At 24.0% G+C, this 25069-nt stretch overlaps 6 protein-coding genes across 7 annotated transcripts in view; 4 read left to right on the top strand and 2 right to left on the bottom strand.

The window, feature by feature from the left end:
- Positions 1 to 5202, top strand: part of LOC112595856 (nuA4 complex subunit EAF3 homolog) — a 7173-nt gene extending 1971 nt beyond the window's left edge. Inside the window, exons 5-10 of the mRNA XM_025341237.1 lie at positions 17 to 1071; positions 1135 to 1208; positions 1278 to 1383; positions 3668 to 3788; positions 4747 to 4831; positions 5142 to 5202. Coding sequence (XP_025197022.1) covers positions 17 to 1071; positions 1135 to 1208; positions 1278 to 1383; positions 3668 to 3788; positions 4747 to 4831; positions 5142 to 5202 — 1502 coding nt within the window. The remainder of the gene's footprint in view (positions 1 to 16; positions 1072 to 1134; positions 1209 to 1277; positions 1384 to 3667; positions 3789 to 4746; positions 4832 to 5141) is intronic.
- Positions 5203 to 7270: 2068 nt separating this feature from the next.
- On the bottom strand, positions 7271 to 8581 carry LOC112595924 (ras-related GTP-binding protein A). The gene has a single exon (XM_025341323.1). The coding sequence runs from the start codon at positions 8314 to 8316 to the stop codon at positions 7390 to 7392; it is 927 nt and encodes a 308-aa protein (XP_025197108.1). The 5' UTR covers positions 8317 to 8581; the 3' UTR covers positions 7271 to 7389.
- Positions 8582 to 10925: 2344 nt separating this feature from the next.
- On the top strand, positions 10926 to 12674 carry LOC112595984 (motile sperm domain-containing protein 1-like). Its single transcript, XM_025341415.1, has 4 exons — positions 10926 to 11247; positions 11307 to 11621; positions 12116 to 12256; positions 12343 to 12674. The coding sequence occupies exons 1-4, from the start codon at positions 11118 to 11120 to the stop codon at positions 12375 to 12377; spliced, it is 621 nt and encodes a 206-aa protein (XP_025197200.1). The 5' UTR covers positions 10926 to 11117; the 3' UTR covers positions 12378 to 12674.
- Positions 12675 to 12873: 199 nt separating this feature from the next.
- On the bottom strand, positions 12874 to 15060 carry LOC112596025 (eukaryotic translation initiation factor 4E type 2-like). 2 transcript variants are annotated; one of them, XM_025341469.1, is made up of 5 exons: positions 14968 to 15060; positions 14837 to 14906; positions 13362 to 13604; positions 13134 to 13286; positions 12874 to 13071 (listed from the first exon to the last, which is right to left on the bottom strand). In XM_025341469.1, exons 1-5 carry the CDS (start codon positions 14985 to 14987, stop codon positions 12907 to 12909), a joined length of 651 nt encoding a protein of 216 aa, XP_025197254.1. In that variant the 5' UTR covers positions 14988 to 15060; the 3' UTR covers positions 12874 to 12906. The 2 variants fall into 2 exon arrangements, with proteins under 2 accessions (XP_025197254.1, XP_025197253.1); XM_025341468.1 differs by having other exon boundaries at positions 14837 to 14912; positions 14968 to 15003.
- A 150-nt stretch (positions 15061 to 15210) lies between these two features.
- Positions 15211 to 17928, top strand: LOC112596024 (cilia- and flagella-associated protein 58-like). The gene is made up of 8 exons (XM_025341467.1): positions 15211 to 15798; positions 15859 to 15985; positions 16105 to 16560; positions 16642 to 16812; positions 16911 to 17125; positions 17188 to 17386; positions 17517 to 17666; positions 17735 to 17928. Exons 1-8 carry the CDS (start codon positions 15320 to 15322, stop codon positions 17774 to 17776), a joined length of 1839 nt encoding a protein of 612 aa, XP_025197252.1. The 5' UTR covers positions 15211 to 15319; the 3' UTR covers positions 17777 to 17928.
- Positions 17929 to 23639: 5711 nt separating this feature from the next.
- On the top strand, positions 23640 to 24542 carry LOC112596020 (mitochondrial pyruvate carrier 1). The gene is made up of 3 exons (XM_025341459.1): positions 23640 to 23872; positions 23949 to 24049; positions 24123 to 24542. The coding sequence occupies exons 1-3, from the start codon at positions 23805 to 23807 to the stop codon at positions 24296 to 24298; spliced, it is 345 nt and encodes a 114-aa protein (XP_025197244.1). The 5' UTR covers positions 23640 to 23804; the 3' UTR covers positions 24299 to 24542.
- Positions 24543 to 25069: the final 527 nt, after the last annotated feature.

Raw genomic sequence — 25069 nt, forward strand, 5'->3', positions numbered from 1 at the left:
ACTCCTCAAAAAGAAGATACTCCTCAAAAAGAAGATACTCCTCAAAAAGAAGGTACTCATAACATAGAAGACACTCCTAAGACAGAAGATACTCCAAAAAAAGAATGTACCCCTAAAAAAGAAAACACTCCTGTGAAAGAAGATACTCCTATAAAAGAATTAAAAGAATACTCTCCTAAGAAAGAATATATTCCTACAAATGAAGATACTCCTAAAAATGAAGACATTCCTAACTTAGATGATACTGCCATAGAAGAAGATATTCCTAACAAAGATGATACTCCAAAAAAAGAAGATGTTCCTAAAAAAGTTGGAGTAACTAAAATAATTGATGAAACAACTGAAAAAATTGAAACGACTAAAGAAGTTTTAGATACTGAAATAACTGAAGCAAATGAAGATATTGAAGCTATTAAATTAGTTAAAGATACTGAAGAAGGAGGAGTAGAAGAAGAAAAAGAAGAAGAAGAAAAAGAAGAAGAAGATGAAGAAGAAGAAAAAGAAGAAACTACTAAAACAGTTGATGAAGAAATTAAAGCAGTACCTGAAGAAATAGAAAAAACTACTGAAGAATATGAAGAAACTAAATCTGTTGAATCATCTGAAGATGTTGAAGAAGGAACTGAAACAATTAAAGAAGATGAAGGATCTGAAACAGTTGAAGGAATTGAAGACATTGAAGAAACTGAAAGTATCGAAGAATTTGAATTGATTGAAAGATATGAAGATGAAGATCTTGAAGCTGAAGAGTTTGAAGCTGAGGAACTTGACGCCTATGATGAAACCGAAGAATTTGAAGAAAATGAAGAATTTGAAGAAACTGAAGAATTTGAAGAAACTGATACAGATGAAGAGTCTGAAACAGAAGAAGAGTCTGAAGAGGACGAAGAAACTAATGCTTATTTACTACAGTTTACTGAAGCTTTTTCAAAACGTGTAGGAACTGAAGAGACAGATGATACATTTACTGTTCCAGCTCCAGTAATAAAAATAATACCAGTAATCAATATACCAGATGTTATAAAACGAAGAATTGCTTTTGATCATTTTATGATTATGAAAAACAATAAAGTATGTATTAATTTATTAAAATACAAATTGAATAATTTTGTTAGAGTGTTGGCTTGTTTTTAGGTATTAACATTTTCAAAAACATTCACTATCGAAAATTTGATACAAGATTTTATGAATTCACTACCTGAATCTAAGTAACTATACAATTATTTACTAAATTTTTTTCAGTATAATGTTATTAATACTTTCTATTATTATTTTAGGGAGTCGGCATTCAATATTGGTTCAACAATTATACAGTATTTCAATGTTCTTATACATTCACGATTATTGTATCCACCAGAAACAAAAATGAATATGCGTGAAAAGGTAATAAAAAATCCAAATAAAAACAGTTTAAACTTGAATAATATTTCTGCATAAAAGTGTTTCTTAAAAGCATATCATAACCATGGGCGCCCATAGATAATATTTTAGGGGGGGTCAAAATAAAAAAATTTTCGAATGTAAGATAATAAAGATTTAATGTTATTTTTCACATATAAATGTATACACTATACATGCATGTTATATTTTTATTTGTATATATAGTGTATTAATATAATAATTGCCATACGAATAAATAAATAAATATATAATAATTGTCATATGAATAAATAAATTAATAAATAATAATTGCCATACGAATAAATAAATAAATAAATAAATAATAATTTTAATAAGTATATAAAAAAATAGAAATTAAATAATATAATTAAGTATATTATTCGGTATCAGTAAATAAGAACTGTAAATTTCTTCGTTTTATTCCAAACATATTAATGACATCCTGAATGAAAGTACCCTTGTTTGCGTTAGGTTAAAATATTTGTAGTACCTATATTGTGATCTTTATAGATTTACCACAAATTATCTGCGATAAATTATTTTACGTATAGGTTATACAGACTACAGAATACGACCTATCTATGATGTTAATATACGATAACAATGAGTATATTTTTATATTTATTTCATATCTTAAAAGTGATTTCAACAAATAATTTGCCTCGGTAATAAGGTAATATTGTGGTAATATTTTTTCCAGGGGGGGCAAGTGCCCTGTCTTGCCCCCCCCCAATGGGTGCCCATGATCATAACATACTAACATATTGCTTACACGGAAGGCCCAAAAATGTTATTATAGTTTTTGAATTTTTCTTGATCTCCTTATCATACAAGATATGAAATATTTTATTTATGTATATTTTGTTTTTATATCAAAAAAATTAAATTTTTAAAACATTGATATATAAAGTAAATGATTAATGTAACAATGTAAAAAATTGATTATTTTAGAATATAACTGATTTATGTTATATACTTTAGAGATCAAAAATAAAAATATTCCTGTACTTTTCTTAGTAATTAGGAAAAAACTGAAAACTAAAATGTTAAGCCAAATTTGCTTAATCTATTTTTTTGTAATGCATAAACAAATTACTGTAGATAATTAAAATTTTCACCAAATCTTAATATGTATAGTATTTTCTATACATGTTATAAATTTTAAAAATATTTTAATTTTTTTTTTTTTTTAGCCATTTATAGACATCTGAAATTTCAGCTTTTTATTTAAAAATAAAAATATTTTATATCGGTCAAAAAGTTTGAAAATTTAATACAAGGTTCTTCATACATAGTTTATTCTGAACCCAAAATATTTTTAAGCACAATATTTTTTTATAGATATTAATTTCAAATTTAACAAAATTGGATAATTAAACAATCACAACTTTAATTACTTTATTGTAATTCTAAAATATTATTCCTGAGAACATACAATTTTTTTGTATTTATATTAGCACATATATGTTTAAATGTAATATATTTTTTTATAAATAAAGACAATTTGAAAGTATTTAGATTATTTTTAAGGTGTTACCTAAGTTTTATATCATAGACGGCACAAATCTATTCATATTATTTTATAATAAAGTGTTATTGACTAATAAGTTAATAACAATTAATGATATATCTATATATATATATATATTATTACAATCAATTTTAGTTAAATATAATAAATACCATGTTTTTGACAATTTCTAATTCAACCTACCAAATAACTAATAATAAAATAATTAACTGCATTATTAATATAAATAAATAATTATATTATATATACTTATAAATCATAATATTAATTGATATTCTGTTTTTGTTAATATTTTATTCTATACTATTTATCTTTTAATTCAAACTAAAAACACTCATTACAGTGACTTATTTATTTATGGAGTACACTTAACACCTACTGTTTAAAAAAGTAGTTAATTACTTTCCACCTTTTTATAATTATAAACTATCTGTTTTATGTTATCAGTAAAAAATGATTTATAATACATTTTATGTGTTAAAGAGTTTATGTCAAAGATGTCTTAATTTTTAAAATAAATATCTATTGTTTGAATTTAAAAATGTATTTAAAATTAATTACTAAAACACCTATACAATTATTTGATGTTTTGAAACAATATTAGTATCAAATAAATGTATTATTAACAATACACATAATCAAAATGTAATATGTATCATAGCACATTGATTGGATATACATGTAATTGTGTTAATACTTATAATAATAATTATTATACTTATGTGTATGTCATAGGCAATAAAATCTTTGGAAGCCAATACTAATTTTGGCGAAGAATACCATTTTAGTAAAATGTTGTATCCTCAAAAAATGTGGCATTTGGTGTATGGACCTACATATCTACTACGATTATTTGGTTTGTATTAACACTTATTAGCTTTACTTTAAAGATTATAATAAATAATTTTACATATAAATCACAGATAATAACTATTATTAACTAACTAATATTCCACTACCATAGTCATGCATAGATAACATAATTGCATTGGTCTGTACCAGAGATGGTGAACCTTTTTTAGTGATATATGCAATTGTTCAAAAATAAAAAAATTGTTCGTCGTTAAAAGTCATCAAAAACTACTGATTAGCATGTAGATTATAATGTATAAATTATAAAGTAATGTAATTACAAAAATAAAATAGATTTATAATATTCCTCCACACATTGAATTGAATATATAAACTTTTAATTTGTGGATGTGAGAATTTTTTAAATTTTTAAAAAGGGTCATCAAATTAGTTGACACGCAATATTTTAGGCAATAAACTATGATAAATAAAGATGACTCAATATAATTTTTCACTGATACTTGATTTCTTAATATATAATAATTTACTGTTGATTTTTAACAGTTAATAATATATATATATATATATCAGTTAAACAATAAACATATAGAAATAATAAAATAAAATATGTTTGAGGTAAATACAATTTAAATTTAAATAAATATTAAATAATAATTACAAATACATATTTTGATGTAATGTAGGTTTTTCTTTTTACAGTATCGCTTCAAATATTGATTACAAAAAAAAACCATTATTACTTATATCAAATATCAGTTCTAGTATTGACCTATTCTTGATAATTATACATTCATATTTATTTTTGTTTTGATCAGATGCAGATGCTGTTTCATAAACTTAATTTAAACTTGATTTTCTTTGTTTCATTCTTCCCAAATAATACTTAGATAAAAATGTTTTAATGTAGTAACTGTAATAAAAAATGACAAAAAATATGTTAAGGGTCACATACTATTCATATTAGATAACATATTTTGTAAATTATGTATTTTGTTTTTCAGTTTTATTACCTGAAATTGTATCATCATATCATTATATTGAGACTGATATAGCTAATGCTATTGAAAAGTTTGAAGATTTTATGAAGTAAGTATTAATTTATAATTATGATAAATTTAAAAACATTCTCTTATAAGATAAAAAAAAGAATACTTTAGTATTTGAACTATTTAGTCATTCAACATTTTATTTCAAAATATTGTCTCTGAACACTTTGTATATTTACTCACAAATTATTTACTGGTAAAACAATATTTTTAAGAAATAATAATCAATAGCCTATGTTTATACAAATATTATTCAGGTTATTTATTGGTGGTTATCTTTAAATTCAGTTTAGTCTAAGCAACATTTTAAAATAATAAAGTTACATTTTATAAATAATTTTTGTTTTCAGGTTTATTGAAATCAATTTTGATCAATATTTTTCAAACGTTGAATATACTGATAATAAATAAAGAATTGACTGATGTTTTAGAAAAAAGTATTATTGCATTATGAAATAGTTAAAATTATTACTGATTAAATAATTAAAAAATTGAAAACGTAATTTGTGTTCTATATACATTTAATATGTTTATAATTAAAATTAGTATTTATTTATATCCTTATTTATTTATTATAACTGATAACTTATAGACTTGAATAAGGTACAAATTTGAATGATAATATATATGATGATACATGACAGAAACATGGGCTGCAACTTACATATGTTATTATCGGGACGCAACTAACATTTACCGATTGTAGTACTATCAAACATTTTCCTCTGCGAGGAAAATTGAAGAATCACAAATATGGTTAGGTTAGTAAGCATTTTCAAGAATGATAGGAATTCAGTAATTATAATAACTTATTTCAATAAATATGTTTAAGTAAAATTGGTCATCTGTAATTGGTTAGAAAAAAAAAGTTATATCCTTCCCAAAAACATATCTTTGTCAAAACAAAATCAATTTTGTGGATAAATTACGATTGGTGTGACCTCTTCTTGAGTTTGGAATATGATATTGTAGGTATAAAATAAAAATAAGAACACAGTGAAACTTGATTTAATGAATATCTGCATTTTATGGGCACCTCTCTCAACAAAATGATTATGCCCTGGCAAATAGATAGATATTTCAAACTATCTATAACAGATCCTTTCTATTGCTGAAATGGATAGCTTTATTTCTTCCTGATACCTTGACAAATGACAATTGAAAACAATCTTAGTTCTAGGCGTTCTAGCTGAAATATAATTACATGCACACATATTTTTTACATACTGAGTCATAGCATCGCCAATCACAACAAGGACCAGATTAAAACTGAGTATTTAGGTACTTCTATAGTCCTACATTACTAACAGAAATGATACCATTGTGTATAATTATGAATATATATAATGTATGTCTAATTATAAACTAAAAGTAATAAGTATTAAATATAGATTTTTCTTTGTAAAATAAATACATATATTATGTGAGTTTGACTGAAAAGTATTAAAACTTATTAACAACAAAAATTTCTGATGATTCTGTGATTGTTCATAATGAACAATATAATATAATATAATATACAGGTTTCATTGTATTTTGTTATTCTTAAATTGAAATCTAAATAACTTATTTTTTTAAATCTATTTAATTTAGATTATATTTTTTTTATTTTTTTTTTATTGTATTTTATTATATAATAAGTTATCAGTTATTACCATTTACTATTAAGTATAATATTGACTCAAATCTCTATAAAAGAACTTATTTAATATCTATTAATGAAATTAAAAGTGGTGATTTTCTGTCTATAATACCAAGTTTTTTTCTTCATAGTCTAAATGGAAATTAGTACTTACTTGAGTATGTATAATCTTTAAATTCAAGTTTTATTTTTACTTAGGTGAAAATATATATATTCTAACAAAAAAAAATTGGTTAAGTATTATGTTAATTACTTATTAATAATTGGCTCAATAAAATTGTAAATACATTTATAATAATAGGTCAAGTAAAACAAATAATATATTTATATAAAAATAGTTATTAACAAAGATAAATATAATTATGGTTTTTCTACAAGTTATGAATTTGTTGTAAATTAATAAATTAGATATTTGATAAACATAAATGTTTTTTACTGGTAATTTTCAAAATTAGTTGTATACATTTTATTTTTAATAAAAAATTAGAAATGAATGTTTTATAAAGGAATAATTGATTAATTTACATTTAATTCCACTAAATAATATTTAAATCTAAAGTATCATTTGTACATATTAAGTTTGTAAATTGTTGTGATTTTCAGTTATTAAAATAACTTTATATTTTTGTAGAACATGAATTTATAACTAGAGAAGAAAGGTTTGTAAAATATTATAAATAACACAATGTAGGAAAAATATTTTTTCATTTTATTTTTAATCTGTTTCAATAAAAATAAATTCATGACAATTATTCAATAATAACTATGAGGAAAATATAAAAATTAATATAATTTTCGGTATTCAAATAAAATATAATAATAGGTATAACTTAACAAATAGTAATTTTATTATGTGTACAATAGTACACAAACACTAAACTAAATAATATACACAAATTGATATTTTTGTCAAACTAAGACTTCTTTGTCTTCTAATTACCCTTATTCAATTATAACTATTTATTATTCTGCTGAGATTGGCTTGTACGTTCTAATTTTTCAAAATGTTTCCGAGCATTTTTAATGTTCAATAAAGTGGCAGCTGAAGGAATATGAGGATCAGACATGATAACCATAATATATGTATTTGTTGTAAATACATCTATGAAAGCTGCAAAATTAGAATTTCTTACTTCCATGCTTTGGAATTGAGCTGCTACTTTACTACAACTAAGTTTAAACTGTTTAATGATGTTAGAAACTTTTTCAAATCGATGAATATCACGTTGTAGATTTCGCTGACAATGAGAAATAACAAGAAAAGTTGCCCTTTCAAACAACAATACTTCATCACCATCCATTAGATCAGCAAACAATGTCAAGCTTTGTTCGAGTTCCTTCACATTTGGTATTAATTTATACACAATTGAAGACCAAGCTCTATATAATGTTTCATCCCAAATTGATGTCTTGAAACAAGAACAATCAACTGGTTTGGACATGTTAATTATTTCATTTTCACGGTCAGAAAATATCTTGTCTCGTTGATCCTCTTGTAATAAATCCATTTTATGTATTAGACAAAATACCTTAGCAGATGGAGAATTTTCATAAATTGCACTAAGGCAAGTCTCATAGTATCTTAAATCCCTTTTCAGTTCCTCATCTCGACTTTCCACATCAAATACATAAATGAGCACTTCTACATTGCGAAAAATGTTCTCTCGCTGACTAACAAAATAGTTTTCCATAAATGCTTCTTGTCCTCCGCAATCCCATAAGTTAAGCACTAGGTTCCCAAGAAATCTAACATGAGAATGTTCAACATCAATTGTCGCACCCAAACGGCTAGTGTCTTTGGCTATGTAGTTGGCAAAAATTATTGATCTCATACTTGTTTTCCCGGAACCGCTCTTGCCCATCAACAACACCTTTTTCTTCATTTCTGAACCTTGGACGCTTTCTAATTGTTTTCAGGAAATGCAACAATTTTTTATTGGCTAAGACGTCGGTATTGTCAGTTCAATCGATTCCCAGGCAGTAAGAACTGATAAACAATAATCGAACAAAATGCCGGCAATTTAACAAATGATTTGTTGTTTACGATGAATATACATAAATTAAATGTTTACAACTTGAAATGTTAAAAAAATTAAAACAGCGTTTTCAAAGTTCAAACTCAAACTGATAGTGTTTACTGTTTAGCAGCTATCGGCATATACATAATATATATATATATATATATATATATATACATTATAAACTAATATTTACGGACTAAAGTGGGTTGCTACAACTGCCACTACTACCACTATAACACTTCGAACATATTACTCCGAATGTAAAATGTTTCGAATACAATTTGACCGATAATAATATACTATATAGTATATAGTTATATTAAAGTCATTAAAGAGCTATATTATTGAGCAGGGGTCACCAACGACACCAACTGGCAGACTGCAGTCCGGATACGGATCGCTAATACTTTTTATGAACCATGGACCCTTAGGCTAGGATCACACTATGCGTTTTGTCGGTTCCCGACCAACCGGAGTCGAACCGCAACACTTTAAAATAAAATAGATTTAAATATAAAACGCATTATCAAGGGCCAGACTAGACCGATTTGCGGAACCGATTAAAAAATAAAAACCGTCTGAAAGCGACCGCAACGTGTTGCGGCCCAACCGTCCGGTTGCGTTTCGGGATGTAAAGCACAACACATGCAATGCAGTTTGTCCGATCACATTTGCGCGGATTATCGGTAACCGAAATTGAAAATTTTATGAATAATTAATAATCATTTTTAAATTTAAATAATTAAAAAACTTCAAATATATTTGTAATATACATATATATATATATATAATATATATTATATTTTATTTATATTATAGATGTATATTATTATTTATTAGCATAATTAGTTGATACACGTTCTAAATAAAAACAAAATAATTCTAATTACACAACCTTTTTGTTATTTTTTTACTTATAATATTAGATACATTTCGTTTAAATAAAAAATCAGTTTAAAATTTAAATTTAAATTAAAAACGATTTTCGGGCTTTTTAATCTCATTTGTATGTATTTGGTTACCGATAAAACGCACTGTATGATCGATCGTCCCGATTGCGGTTAATCGGGATAGTATTTTTCGGTTGCCGACAAAACGCATAGTGTGATCCACGGAGTAGTTTTTAAATTTGTATAATAATAGAAACTATAATAAATGTGTCATATAAAATTGATATTACATAATAAAAAAATTATTTAAATAATTCATTAACATGTGTAAAATACAATTTGAATAAATAAATGAGTATAGATACACATTTATAAAATGTATATACCTCTAATTATTAACGTTTTAAAAGTTATTGAAACTGTTTGGACCGCAGAAAATTTGGTAAATTTCAAAACGGACCCCTATATAAATAAATTGGTGACCTCTGTTATAAAATCCTTATATATTATAACTTATTATGTATACAATATTTATTTTTTTTTTTTTTCAACATTTTCAATAAAAATACAGACGAAATTAGATGTAAAAATAATATTATAGAATTTATTTATTTATTAAATAAAATAAAGAATAACATTATAGTTATTTTATTGCAATTCAAATATATTAGGTACTTATTCGGGAGAATTGAAACTTTTATGTACCAGCTTAAATTATTAAATTTTATATAAATAATGACTTTAAAATATTTGAATTAATTGTTACTGTTACCTATTTATACCATTTATACAAAGCCATAAAGGTTTATGATTTTTACCACGAACCTATATAGTTCACTTCACACCGTTCAACGACTTCTATATCTATTATCTACATTCTACAGTAAGTCAATGAGGAAAAGATTTAACATCAATAATATATCATGTAATATATATTTTAATATAAATTAAAATATATAATAATAAAATAATTATTAGTAGGTAACACCTTATATATCTATAAAAAAAATAATATAAGTAAATTCAACCGAAAAAAAAATTAAATAATCTAACCTTTACGGCTATAAACTATAAGACAATACCGATGTATTCACTGTAGAATAATGTAATTATGTTCTTAGTGTAAATGGATTAAACCTTCAAAATTAATCCAAATATTTTGAAAATGCTATTGTATATATAGTAGGTATGCTGTGTGTGTATTGCCTAGAAAATAATGGAACATAGCGGTGAAATACTTCAAATCCCTTCGATTAATATATATATATATTATGAATTAAAACAATCGTATATAACATGATATAATTACTTCTAGAAGTATTTGTTTCATGGATTATAACTTAAAATTTGGAAATAGTACATTGACCTGTACTTAATAATAAGATCGTGTATTCTTATTTCTTACTCCTTATTTAATATTTAGAGTATTTCAAGTATTTGACATTTGTTATTTGGACTTGAGTCTTGACTCTTGATAGTTGAAGAAATACAAGTAAATATGAATTTGATAATAATACAGCGAAAAACATATGTAAAATAAAATGATAAGAGATAAGAGATAAAAATAACAAAAACAAATGTTTGTAGTATTGTACATTCAGCATTGTGCTTTGTAGGTATTATATTATACTATATAGGTAGTAACAAGAGTTGCGTATGTAATTAATTTCATCGAAATTACATCACAGTTTATTAAAGTAAGAACGTAATACCTTAACAATCGTCAATCAAGGTACAATGCAAAATATGAGATGCCTATTGTTATAAATAGTCATGATGACCGAATGTAAAGTCCCTGTATTTGTTAGTCCCCAATCATTAACTTTCAGTTTGGAGGACAAGTCATCTCACAGGCAAATAATTACACTATTTAATCCATACGATTTTCCTGTCAGATTTAAAGGTAAATTCAATACTCCTTTATTTATTTCTAATAGTATTTTTATGACATTGTTTGTTCAGTTTTTTGTACGTGCACTAAAAAGTATACTGTAGTTGAACCAGAAGGTTCAATAAGTGCCAGTTCTCGAGTGGATATAGTGGTTAGGCACAATGCTCCTGCACCAGCATTCTGCGATATCAGAGATAAATTCCGAATACAAATGCAATATTATACAACCAAAAAAGTCATTGGACACAAAGATGTTGAAACAGTTTTAGTAAGGTCTTCCGACAATTTTGAGCTACCAGCTGAAAATTTTAAACAATTACTTAGAAGTGATATATCTATTGATAACTATGATAATGAATCTGAAATAAGACAAAACTGCAATACAAGTAAGTTATATTAAATTTGAATTTAAAACTGTAATAATCCTTTATATTTTAGTACAACATTATGATTTGAATATTAAATGTAACCTAAAAGTAAATAAATAATTTAATCTACAATATTTTTCAACTTTATGTCAATATATCGTTAAAATACTGGTAATAAAAATTGATTGAAATTTATAAATTTTTTTTGAAAAGGTATTTCAGTACCTATTTAACTTCTAAAAATTAATAGAAATAAATTATTTTGGGGTTTAATAAATTCCTTTAAAATTTCTGTTAATCAATTTTGGCATATTTTTTTTAAAAAATTGTATTATAATTACAGAACATCAAAAATACATTTAAATATTATAATTAATTTCTCAACTATACACATCAAATAGAATTTAAATATAAATTGTTATATCACCTTATTTATATTTAATATCATTACATAGTATGATTAAATTATAAATTAATGAAAAGTATTTGTTATTTTTTTGAAAATATTTTAGAAACTCCAGGACCAAATTTTACAACTCTATTAATGGCTGGTGTATGTATTTGTGGATTACTTTTACCATCATCAGAAGATTCAGACATTCTGAAATTTCGTATTTCTTTCAATTTAAAATTAGCTTTAGCTTTTGTTTTGGGTAAGAATGTATATTATAATTGACTATAATTTAAGTAGCACTGTTATTGGTCATTAATGCAATTAATATAATATTTATTATTTTAGGTATGACCACAATAACAATATTACAACATCAATAATGCACAAGGATATTGTTACATCAGAATCCGCTTATTACGATTGTTTGAAACTATTTTGTATCCAATATGTATGTTTCTATTATTAGTTATTAGATATTAATTTATTTTTAAATATTAATCTAAGCTATTTAATAGATTAATCTACTATATTCATGCTATACTTTTGAACTTTTTGCAATAATTTATTATTGATTATAGTTTTAAGATCTGTATGTTTTAAAAAATTATCATTTATTACCGACCTTTAAGAATTTCAATGCCATACAATTTGCACTTATTAATACATAAATATATTAAGACTATTAAATATTTTTTTTGTTTTGGATAAACACTGCCACAATATTTTTTTATGGATATTTTAAAAATGTAATATCAAACATTGGATAATTGGGTTTTGTAAAAAAAAAAAATAAAAAATTGTAAATAATAAATTGTATTTTTTTTTTATATTTAATTAATATTTAATTAACTTTTTTTCAATAAAGATTTTTTTTTATGAAAAAATTGTGTTGTTTTTATTCAGTGTAATTTACATCTTATAAACACTAGATACCGATTTGATACTTTCATTATGTGTTTTGTATTCTAGAATAGTATTGGGTGGCAAATTTAATACTCTGCGTAGTGTATCTCTTATTCTGTTAGTAGCCCCTTGATCATAAGAAGTCTTGTTCCAAATCGATATTATATCTTCCTAAAAATAAAAATGTAATAATAAAATAAACAAAGAAATTTAATAGAATAAATGTAACTTACTTGAAATCTCAATGAAACAACAGCTCCACATATCTCATCACCGACCATAAACTGTTCTCCTAACATTGCTAAAATGAGATTCTCCCAGCACCTGGATGCTAGACCTTTACGTATTCGTAAAACCCATTTTCCACCTCTAGCATTTGATTCATCCTAAAACAGAAAATAAAGTAAAAAATTACCTTAAGTTTTTTTCCATAAGTTAGTTGAATGTGACCAATATTTTACCTCCCACATTGGTTTGATTCCAACTTTAAATAAATGAAATTCACTGTGTGATTGCAAGGCACATGGCCTTACCATATGGCTATATATTGTCCAAAATTGTTCGACTGAACCAAACCTAGCTAGATATTTAAGATTTTGGTCATAACTAGGGGTGTTTCCTGGCTTACCAGGAAATCTACGACTAAACCAAAACCAATATTGATGTTGAAGTTTATGATCTCCAGAAGGTATTGACAATGGTATCTAAACAACATTTAAAAAATATTAAAACAAGATTGATATTAATTATTTTTGTTATATTTTTTATATTATTTTTCACTTTACTCATTTAAAATTTTTTCAAATAAATTAATAATATTATTATTTTAATTAAATAAAAATTATTAAGTGGCTTACTATTTAGTTAAATTTCATCTCGGAACTAATAATTTATAGGTTATTTTTAAATTGTTGTTTTCATACATTAATAAATATAACTAATAACTTTGTTAGATTAAATTTAAATCATATTAGTACATAATTCAAATTCAGTACCTACTATACTATCATACTATCAATTATATAGAATATTAGTTTAAATAAACAACTAAAATATAATTCAAAATATTTACCTTATTATTAAATGCATAACTAATAATTTCCTATATTAATGACTAAAAAAAATATATAACTAATAATTTCTTTTAAATAAAAAGTTAGATTGTTCATATTATGTTTAGAACCCAGATATTATTTTTTATTAGAAATTACATTTAATAATTATAATTATTGAGTAAAATATTTTTTGGAAAATCTAGATAAAAATATATTTATTTCTAATAAAATTATATAAAACTTAATTGGTTTGACATTATTAATGAGTATTTTTTAACCAAATTACCTTTTAGCCTTTTAGGTTATAACTGTAGATATATCTTCTTTTATATTTTTATAATTTGACACTTTTCAAAATATGATAAATCTTAATTTAAATCCTCAAACCAGTTAAATACAAAACAAATAAATATTTTACTGTGACACTTTTTACATAATCTTATCAATTTATTAAAAAATCTAAATAAGTTGTTAGTGTTATTAATCTTACTCTAAATATACTTAACTACAACTTCAAGCAAAATGAGTTAATATCATAAATAACTAATTATCTACATAAATGTAGAAAATCTAATTTTTATTTTGGTTGATCGGTAAAGTTATATACACTTAAGTCAAAAGAGAAATTACTTTAATATACTATCTTGTACAAATCTGCATTATTAAATAAAAGAAAATAACAAAACTATATGCATCACTAATTAATTAACTAAATCTTATTTTTAATATTTTACCCATATTCAATACACATGTTATGGCACAATCAGATGTGTTAACATGTATTGAAATTATTTCAATAAAATAATAATAATTCAAATGTTTTCAATAATATATCACATAAATTATGAGTCTTTAATTAAATGATTTTACTTTATACTAACATTAATTAATTTGTCAGCAAGTGTCATATCTTTGGATGTAGTGTTCTCGTCTTCATTCACAGTTTTCGAACTAAAACTAAATATATTAGATTTTCATATTTCAAAACAATTATATTAACCATAATACTAACCTTTCAAATTTACTAGCCATAGTATTTTAATTAAATGCAATAATAATAAGGTTTATTCAACTATTTCAAATATTTACAAAATAATAATATGGAACTCAAATACTCACAAAATTTACATTTCACAATGGTTTGAACACGTTATCACGGAAATGCTTCATTTTTAGTTTATCGTGTGTGACGATGTAAACAAAAAAAAACAAAAAAACTAATGATAAGCGGTAACAGTAAATTATTGGGATTTAGGAGTTATAGGATAATAAGTATAATATAATGATTTCAAAATGTTTTCACTTTGAAAGTTCTATTTTTAAATAATTATGACAATAGACTTATCGCTACAAAATTATCAATTATGAGCGACTCTTGTAGTGAAAATACTGACTTCTTAGTGTCATTACCGTCAGATTTCTTTCAAGTCCACTCTTCAGATAGTGAAACAGTTGAAGACGCGGGCACTGAAGAGTTATCGATCAGCTCAAATAGTTTCAAAGGCGTAATTGACAATTTAGTGACAAACTTAGATACTTTATCACATCAAATTAATGAAATTGAACAAATGGAGACTAGCTACATCAGCAATGGTTTGTCCAGTCCTCTTAGTGCTTCCTCACCTCTTAAACGAAATGCTGAAAGAAAAATAAACTATAGTTCGATTGATTCCCTGATGCATGAAATGGTAAATACTTACGAGTACAATGATAAGTTACTAAGAAATGTAGGTAATGGTCATGCTCAGCGTAATGTTAGTTTTCAAGAAAAAGATGTAAGATCTTCTCCTGTTAAAACCAAAAAAACTGTTTGCAATGTATTAGATGATAACAAATTACAAAGGTACTTAATTAATTTGTTATTTTTTTTATTCTATGTATATAATACATTTCTTTATTTAAGTTTATGTGACGACTTGGAAAATGTAACCCCACGTGTAACTACAGCTTTAAATGATTATCAAAAATTGGATTCTGTTTCAAAAGAAAATTTGTGGTTGAAACTCGGAAAAGAAATTTATCGTAGACAAGTAAATATTATTTATTTTTTGTTACTCTACTTAAACATTTTAAAATATACAAAATGATATAACAATATTTAAATAAATAATTTAACATTACATTTTTTGATAATTATCGAATGTTACAGAATATAGAAAAAAAAGTTATTGATTTAGAAGAAAAGTTAACAAATTATGAAAAAAGAATGGTTGAATATAAAGAAGTAGATTGCCAGAAAAATAATCTTCTTGATGATCTTGCTGCACGGTCTGCTATGATTTTAAGTCAAGTTAGAGCATACAGTACAATTAATGAAAAAATCAACAGAGATTTACAATCTGAGCGCAAGAATAAAAAGGAAATTTTGGAAGCAATGAAGGAAAAAATTGAACATTATAAAAATGATACAGCTAAAGCTATTTCTCGAAGTAATTCTTACAAAGCTCGAACAGAAAATGCTGAAAAAAAATTAAATGAGTTATTAATTAATTGCCAAAAAGTAGAAGAACAAACAAAACAATTACAACTAAGTATAGAAAAAAAAAATGAAGAAAATGAAAGACTTAAAAATGAATTGGTTAAATTACAAGAAAAAAATAAAAGTGTGAGTCAAATTCAGTAGACATTTCTACTGTGATATTTTAAAAATAATATTAAGTATAAAATTAAATGTTAAATTTTTCAGATAAGTGAAAAGTGCAATAGATCAATAAATAAGTGTAGTGAGTTAGAGAAAGAAGTATTAGTATTAAATCAAGAAAAAAAAGCACTATGTGAAAAAACTTTAAAATATGATCAGCTTTTAGATCAAAAGCGCAGAATTGAAGACATTGTAGATCAAATGAAAAATACTGAGGTATTTAGATTATCTTGATAGTATATAGGATTTAGTAAAAATATTTAAATGGTTTTATTAATAAATTTTATTGTTAATTTATAAATGTTGTTATCTAGGCACAAACTGCAGAGGAACTTAATGCAGCAAAAGAAGAAATTAAAACTGTTAAAAACGATTTAAAAAGCTTTTATCAAAAACAATTAGATGCTATGCTGGCAGAAAAAGTATCAGATTATCAACGTAAATTAGATGGAATTGTTCAAATTACTAATGAGGAAAATAAATTGATAAAACTTCAAATGAATAACCAAATAATTAATTATAAAGAAAGGTTTAAAACACTTCAGAATTCCTTTTAAAAAAAAAAAATTCAAAAATTTATTTGATATTTAGGTATGAAAAAGAAAAGGCACAACTAAATTTAAAACATAGGGAAGAATTGGAACGTTTTGAGGAACTTATAAAAGATAAATTAGAGTGTATTTCTGCATTAGAAAAACGTTTAGAAGCTGAAGTTCAAGAAAAGCGACAATTAGTTAAAAGTGTAATGGGAGTGGTAAAAAATGTAAACATTGATAGCCAATCAAATTCAGTAAGCAAATACCTGATTTTATTTGCTTATATTATAATGTGTTTTATATTATTATATTTAAAGATTAGTATTAATATGTATTCTATTTAGTAATGGATTATAATTTATTTAAATTCTTATGATATTTCAGAAATTAACTAATGATATTAAATATCAAAGAAAAAACTCTAATAATAATAGTAACTCATCTTCAAAATTAGAAGATGATTTTTCTTTTTTTGAACAAGAACATTTATTGCACCAAGTGACTCCAACAGAGTTGAGAAAACATATTGAAATTGTAAGTGAAATATATAATATTTAATGTCTTATTTCATACACACTAAGCTAAATTATTATTTTTTTCAGCTTTTAAATAAATATCCAGGGAATCCATTAGCACAAAAATGAAAATTTCATTGTATTATAACTATTGTTTGTTTAAGTACTGTATACAATTTTCAACTTATGTATATACACGTATTGTTCCTTCAAAAATGTCTTTACTTTAATGTATAAAATTATTTATTTATATATACAATTGTATTAGCTTGTAGATATATTAGGTACCTTTTAATAACATTTTTAAATTTTATAATAAATGTGTTTATTTATTATTATTATCATTATTATTATTGTCTATCAAAATATTATTTTTCAATACAAGTAAAATAAGTTAAATTATAATACAATTATATTTATTATAAGTACATTAAAAACAAAATGTATATTCTATTTTTATTTATTATTAATTTTGTATTAAAAATATAAAATTTAATACAAGTACCTATTCATATGATATATTTATATTCTATTGTTTATAGTATAAATTTCTTAAGACATGAAACATTATTAAATAAAAATTAATTTCTACTAGAGTATAATTTTGTTTGATAAATACTGGATGGCATGTCACCATGATTGGAGTTAACACATGTTTTTTAATTGATTTTCAAAATGTTATCGTCAATATTACAAATAAATAAGATTTTTTAAATTACATTTTTAAAGCTCTTATAAGTTTTAAGTAAAACACATTTAATTTGTAATTAAAATAAGCAGTTTTAAATACCCAAAGAAGTTTTGATTTTTAGTTTTAAAATAAGAGTTATGTGTTACTCATGACTCATGAGTCATAAGTCTTCATTGTAATTGATACAACTGTCGGGTCACTGTAATGGGTACTGAGTAGGTATGTTAAAGTTTAATACAATGAAAATGACTGAATAATAAACATGACAATTTTTCAAACTTAAGTTTATATATTTTTATCTTTTAATAAAATGTTGCATTATAAATTTCAACATCCAACATTACAAATAATTATGGAAGTAAGCAATGGCAATAAATCTAACCCATGTGTAGTTTTTAATAATTTGTAGTTTTTTATTAATTTTGTTATTACACTAATATAAACACGTGTTCTTTCTTATAACTATTTACGATTAAAAATGTTTATAACATTACTTTAAAAGACTTAAGACTAGACACAGAGCCAACCTTTTGATGGAATGAAGCCTTTGTCAATTTTTTTTACATGAAGTCCAAAGAATTTAATTTAATTCCATTAACGAGTAACCTAAATTGTATTAAAAAAAAAAAAAAATAAGAACCGAAGTAGAAATCTGACTAGCCCCTGTTTCTTCCCCCAAGGAAAGTTCGTTTTGAATTACTGCTAAACACATGAAAATCTATACCATACCACCATGGTTATAATAAAATATAATTACCATTAATGTGGTAAATAAAACACATCTTATTCATGCAGCACACAATATACATTTAGGTGCTATATGTAAACTTTAAAAGATGAATACATCGTCATTGTTTGACGGTCAGAAATATTTTGCTCGATCCGAAGTTTTATCTGCACTGGAGAAATTATTTGCATTATACAATCAATTTTAATAACTTTTTTATTATGCAGACATGTTAATTCATAGTTAGAACAATAAATACTAAATAAAAAAAAATTTCATGAAAAATAAATTTAAATAATAAGCTTTATTAAATTTTTTTTTTAATTATAAATTTTATAGTTCAATATTTTTTATTTATTCTTACACAAGGCAGTAAAAATAGGCCAATTAATTAAGGCAAGTCAAAATTACTTACGTAGATCTATTTAAATAATAACTGGTAACAGTGGTAACTTTTAATATAAATAAATCTTTTTTACATTTAGATTTAGATTACCTAAATCATAATTAAAAGGGGTTTTAAACAGGCAACTAAATGTACATAAGCATAACTACTTTTATGTGTAAATCATGGTTATTCGTAGTTATCACTTTGAAGGACGTAATTATTTATGGGAGTATACACGATTTGTCTTGTGTTTCGATTTTCAACTTAAGTATAGAAAAAGAATCCAATTGATCCTTTCGTAAGTTATGATAATAGCGAATTTTAAAAAAAAAGCGATTATGCATAATAGCGAAACTGCAGATTTTTATAATTTCTTTTTCAAATACTATAAAACATATAAAACTTAAACTTAAATACTTGATAAAACTTATTTTTACCTGTAATCATTGGTCGGATTCATTACAAAAATGATTGAATCCGTGGCAGACGGCAGTCAACGAAATCGCCAATGACCTAATGCCTTGTTGTTGATTTCACCCTTTCGTTGTTTCAACTATTCCGATGATCTAATAGTGGATGGGGGATCGGATACCGGTTTTTAGTTCAGTGTTTACATTTCTACATGAGGCTCGTCATCTCGTCGTCTGAAGAAATGTCTGACGCTGAAGTACAAACCGCAATATCCAATCTCCCATCCACTCGGTCATTTGATCATCGGAATTGTTAATGACAAAAAGGTTGAAACCAACGACGACGGTTGCAGGTGTTATTGGTGATTTCGTTGGATTCAGTCATTTCTATGCCATAATCTTGTCGTCGATCGCAATCAGACTGTTTGTATATAAAGGCATAAAATCCAACATATACGACCATCGTGAGGAATACTCCGATCAAAACTATCAAGTTCAGAAGTTGAACTTCCAAGTGCAGAAAGTTGGCCGGTTCAGTGTAATGCATTGCAAGTACTCCGAATTAATTTATAGTAATTTCTGGATTTCGATTGATGGCACTGAAACGAAATTAAATAAATAATCTATAATAATATAAATTCATAATAACATCAAAGTTACGCAAATACACAAAAAGAAATAAAAAAATAAAACCATGATGATACGATTGCAATTTAAATACAATTGCATAATAATATTAATCAAACATTTTTCAAACAAAATGATGTTTGATATAGTTTAAATTTTAAAATGTTGACTAAAAAATGAATCATAATCATGTACTACTTTGAAACAGAGCTTATAAATTATTTTTTTTTAATTTAAAAATATATCTTATAAAATTAAAACACTAATATATGTTTAGTCATACTGCACTACAGGTCTGTGTATTTGATAGTATATACTAAAATATGCTTGAATATTTAAAAAATAAGTAAACTGATTTAGAAATTTTTAGAACTAAATATTTTAGAAAATATTTAGAATTAGTAATTTTTTAATACCGTTAGAAGTACTTGAATTTTTTATTTTTAAATCTTCTTGAGCAGCTTTTATTATTTGTTTCACAATATTCATTATAGTTTGTTGTACTTCTATATACTATTATTCGTTAAAAGTAATCTAAAATAACGAATATTATAAGATTTTAATTGAATTAGATTAATACAAAAATAATAAAATAAACAAATAAATATTACTTGTGCATAATATTTAGTGTTTCCACTGCTAAAATACAATTTTTCATCATCATTCGTCTAGCTAAGGAAGAATCTAATATTGTATATAATGATTTAAGACAAGTAATAAAATTTTCTAAATTTTCCAAAGTCCGTTGATTACATATTGCTTCAGTACAAATTCCTAGAAATAATATAATTAATTAAGTCATAAGTATATATTTATAATTTTAGAACATGAAATTGTAAAAATATAAAAGAAATTAAATTTACCAAATATTAAGTAAAATTTATCTTGCAATTCTTTAGGTATGTTAGTATTTTCATGTTTAAATTCCTCAGCATTTAACCATAATGATAAAGCATACAAAATTGGAGATCAAGCATTCTTATAATGGCTTCTGCTATTATCAATAGTATTTAATGTATGTATAAAAGGCGCCACTCTCGTGGGGAAGTTGACTGTTAAACTCTACATAGAATTTTAAACATTCAATTACAAACAAATAATAATATATCTCTTATAAAGCTTAATTTTGTTTAAATAAATTTAAATTATAATTGGGATGGTTAATTATCCAAAAATAGGTGTAAAACAAAAATAAACATTATAAAATAAATATTTATTTTGCTGTACTAGATAATATTATAAATGACATGAGTGAAAGGTTTGAAGAAAATAATTTATATGTTTTAAACTGTATGCAAGATATACTCTTAAATGATATGCCAAATGATAATTCTTTTAAAGAAATAAATAAAATGTATGGTTTTGATGAGGATAATCTCAAAGCAGAAACAAACATTTTAAATAGAATGTATAAAACTGTTCATAATCAAAATAATGTGCAATCAAAAATAAATTTCATTGCATCAGAAAATTATAAAGCTGGATTCCCAACATTGACAAGTTTGATACAATTATTTATTACTATACCAACTAACTCTGCATCATGTGAAAGAAGTTTTTCTTGTTAACATAGATTAAAAACATATTTAAGAACCACAATGGGACAGTCAAGATTAAACAGTCTTGGAATCTTGCAAATTGAACGTGAAAGATCATCTCTAATAGATAAAGATAAAGTAATAGAAAAATTCAGTGCTGCCGCAGAATGTAGAGGCCGCCAATTACTACTACAGTAAATTATATTATTTCTGCAGTAAAAAACCAACGAGTATTTTAATATATATTGTACAGGTATATATATATATATATATTAAGAAACAGTATCTATTCCTTACAAATATAAATTGTACAAATTATAAAAATCTAAATGACAGTTGTTATTTAAAATATAAATTTTATAAAATAAAATAATTGTTGTATTTTATGTATTCATATTATATTGTTTAAGAAAATAATTCATATTTTGTTGACGGTACCTATGTAATTATATACCCCATTTTATAGTGCATATTCTTTATACATAGGCACCAATTACCAATAGATACAATAAGTGTTTAAGGTCAAAATAATTTCGTTGAGTTTATGTACTTGTAATGTTAAATTTAGGATAAAAAATTTTAGGGGGGAAGCTAAGCCCCATAAAAGTCTATTCAACCTTGAAACGTATTGTAACCCTAACAATTTAGCCCAATTTACGCCACTGGTGTATTAGACAAAGATATCACTGTTTCCATCCCCTTAATTCAAACAACCAATAACAGAATAAATACTTGACATTTCCACAAAATTTCTGTGTTTAAATTTTCTATTAATTGTTTAAAATATTCATTCTAAACATATGGTAAATTTTAAAAAAAAAATTTCACTCTTATTGAGCTATTTAAACCTAATCTTTGAAGTTTATAATTGTTTTCAATTTATTAGTAATCCTATGAATTCTTACTTAAAACATTCATAAAAATGTTAGTTTAATGTTGATTTTTTTTTTTTGATAATTACAGAAAAAAGAATTTATCAGGAACTTTGTATCACAATTAGAAAATTTTAAATAAAACACTTAAGCTGAGCATATAAATTTCAATCAACGTCCATTGAAAAAAAATCAAGAATTTTTTGAAAATTAAAACATTTTTGTCTATACTAATACTATTGATTTTAGAAAATATATTCTAAAATTAATGCTGATACAAAAAAAAAACAAAATTGTAAAATCAATGTACGTCATATTATATTCAATGAATATCTAATGAATTTTTGTAGAAAAATAATAAAATAAATAAATATTAATTATTAATTGTACACAAAATAAAATAATACTGCATATTAATGACATGAACACAATAGAAAAAATGTTCATTATTGTGCAAATGCCTAATTACATAGTAATTGCCTTATACAGGAACAATCAACAAATAATAATAATAATCTTAGTTAATGGCCTTATAAAAATTTGTAGTTCGCTCAGTTGATAAGATTTTTGATTTGTGACGATTTTTTTATGCGTATCATGGAGTAAATTGTGTAACACAATCGTTAATACCAATATATTTGTTATCACTAACCATCAAGTAGCAAATATAATCTTCTTCATAAGTCTTATCATTGTATAACAGAAAAAAATTGTTTTCAGTTTTTATTCTATAGGTCTAAAATCTGAAACCAAACGTTGACCTCTAGAACTTCCAATAATTTTTTTTTTTAATTGAATGTTATTAGTTTTACTAAACGCTCATTAGTCTAACCTTCAGAATATTAGATTATTGAGTACTAAATTTTAAATTTATTATATTTTTTTAAATTAAGTACAAAATAATATGGCTTCCATGGGTAAGAAATTGTTTGAACAACTCAAAAGTAAAGAATTTCGTTCATATTTAATGAGGTAAAAATTATTTAATTGTTTTTAATTTGTTTTAAGTACAATTGAAATATAAGTATGCTATCTATTATTATTATAGTACTCATTTTTGGGGTCCAATAGCAAATTGGGGTATACCAATAGCAGCACTATCAGATGTAAATAAGGATCCTGAATTAATTAGTGGTAAAATGACTGGAGGTAATAAATTTATTCTTAATTCAATTTTGTATTTTATTTATAATAATCTAATAATTTATGATGTCTCTTACAGCATTATGTTTATACTCGATGGCATTCATGAGATTTGCGTGGAAAGTTCAACCACGTAATATGCTTTTGTTCGCTTGTCATGCAACAAATGAAGTAGCTCAAGTGATCCAACTTTCAAGATTCATTAATTATAATTATTTATCGAATAAAAATGAGAAAAAAAACGAAATAGCTTAAATATTCCATTATTTTTTTTTCTTTTGGTATACTTTGTAATTTAATTTTTAAATCAAAATTTTGTAATTGGTTTCTGTAACATGCATTTATAGAAATGCATATTAATTGTGACATATTGATATCCACTCGTCATTATTGTAAACAAATGTTGACAATAACTTTAGTATACGTATTTATATTATTTGCTCATTTTTGTGTAATGAGATATACTTGGCTGTTTATAACGATTATAAATTGAACGTGTATACTTTAATTTTATGTGTTGTTGTAAAGTTTTTTTTTTCTTTATAATACTGTTATTTATTTTTAATAAAATATAACTGTAACTTATAACTGCACACCTAGTTTTAAAATTGTTTTTTTTATATCATCTATACATCTATATATATCTTTATGATAATAAATTATAATTATTATTCACATAATCTCAGAGGAAAATGAAAAAATTCACAATATAAGTTAATTAAGACATATCTCTTATGTTATCTAACAGTTACTAATTAGTATAATATTTTTTCACTAGCATTTAAACTTTACAACATTAAATATCTTATGAATATTTTCATAAAGATATCTGTGATGTTATGGTCAGTTAATAATATATATAATGTGATGGTTATTAATCCCAAGGACTAATTTATTATCAACATTTCATAGAAGTAAACAAAAACAAGAAACAATATTTGTATTATGTATGATCTTGAAAATAAAATAATAGATATTAATTAATAAATAATTATTGTTCATAAATTATATTTTAATCAATTAATA

This window comes from Melanaphis sacchari, unplaced genomic scaffold, assembly GCF_002803265.2.
Source record: "Melanaphis sacchari strain LSU unplaced genomic scaffold, SCAv2.0 Contig2_pilon_pilon, whole genome shotgun sequence".
In the NCBI taxonomy this organism is placed as follows: Eukaryota; Metazoa; Arthropoda; class Insecta; order Hemiptera; family Aphididae; genus Melanaphis; species Melanaphis sacchari.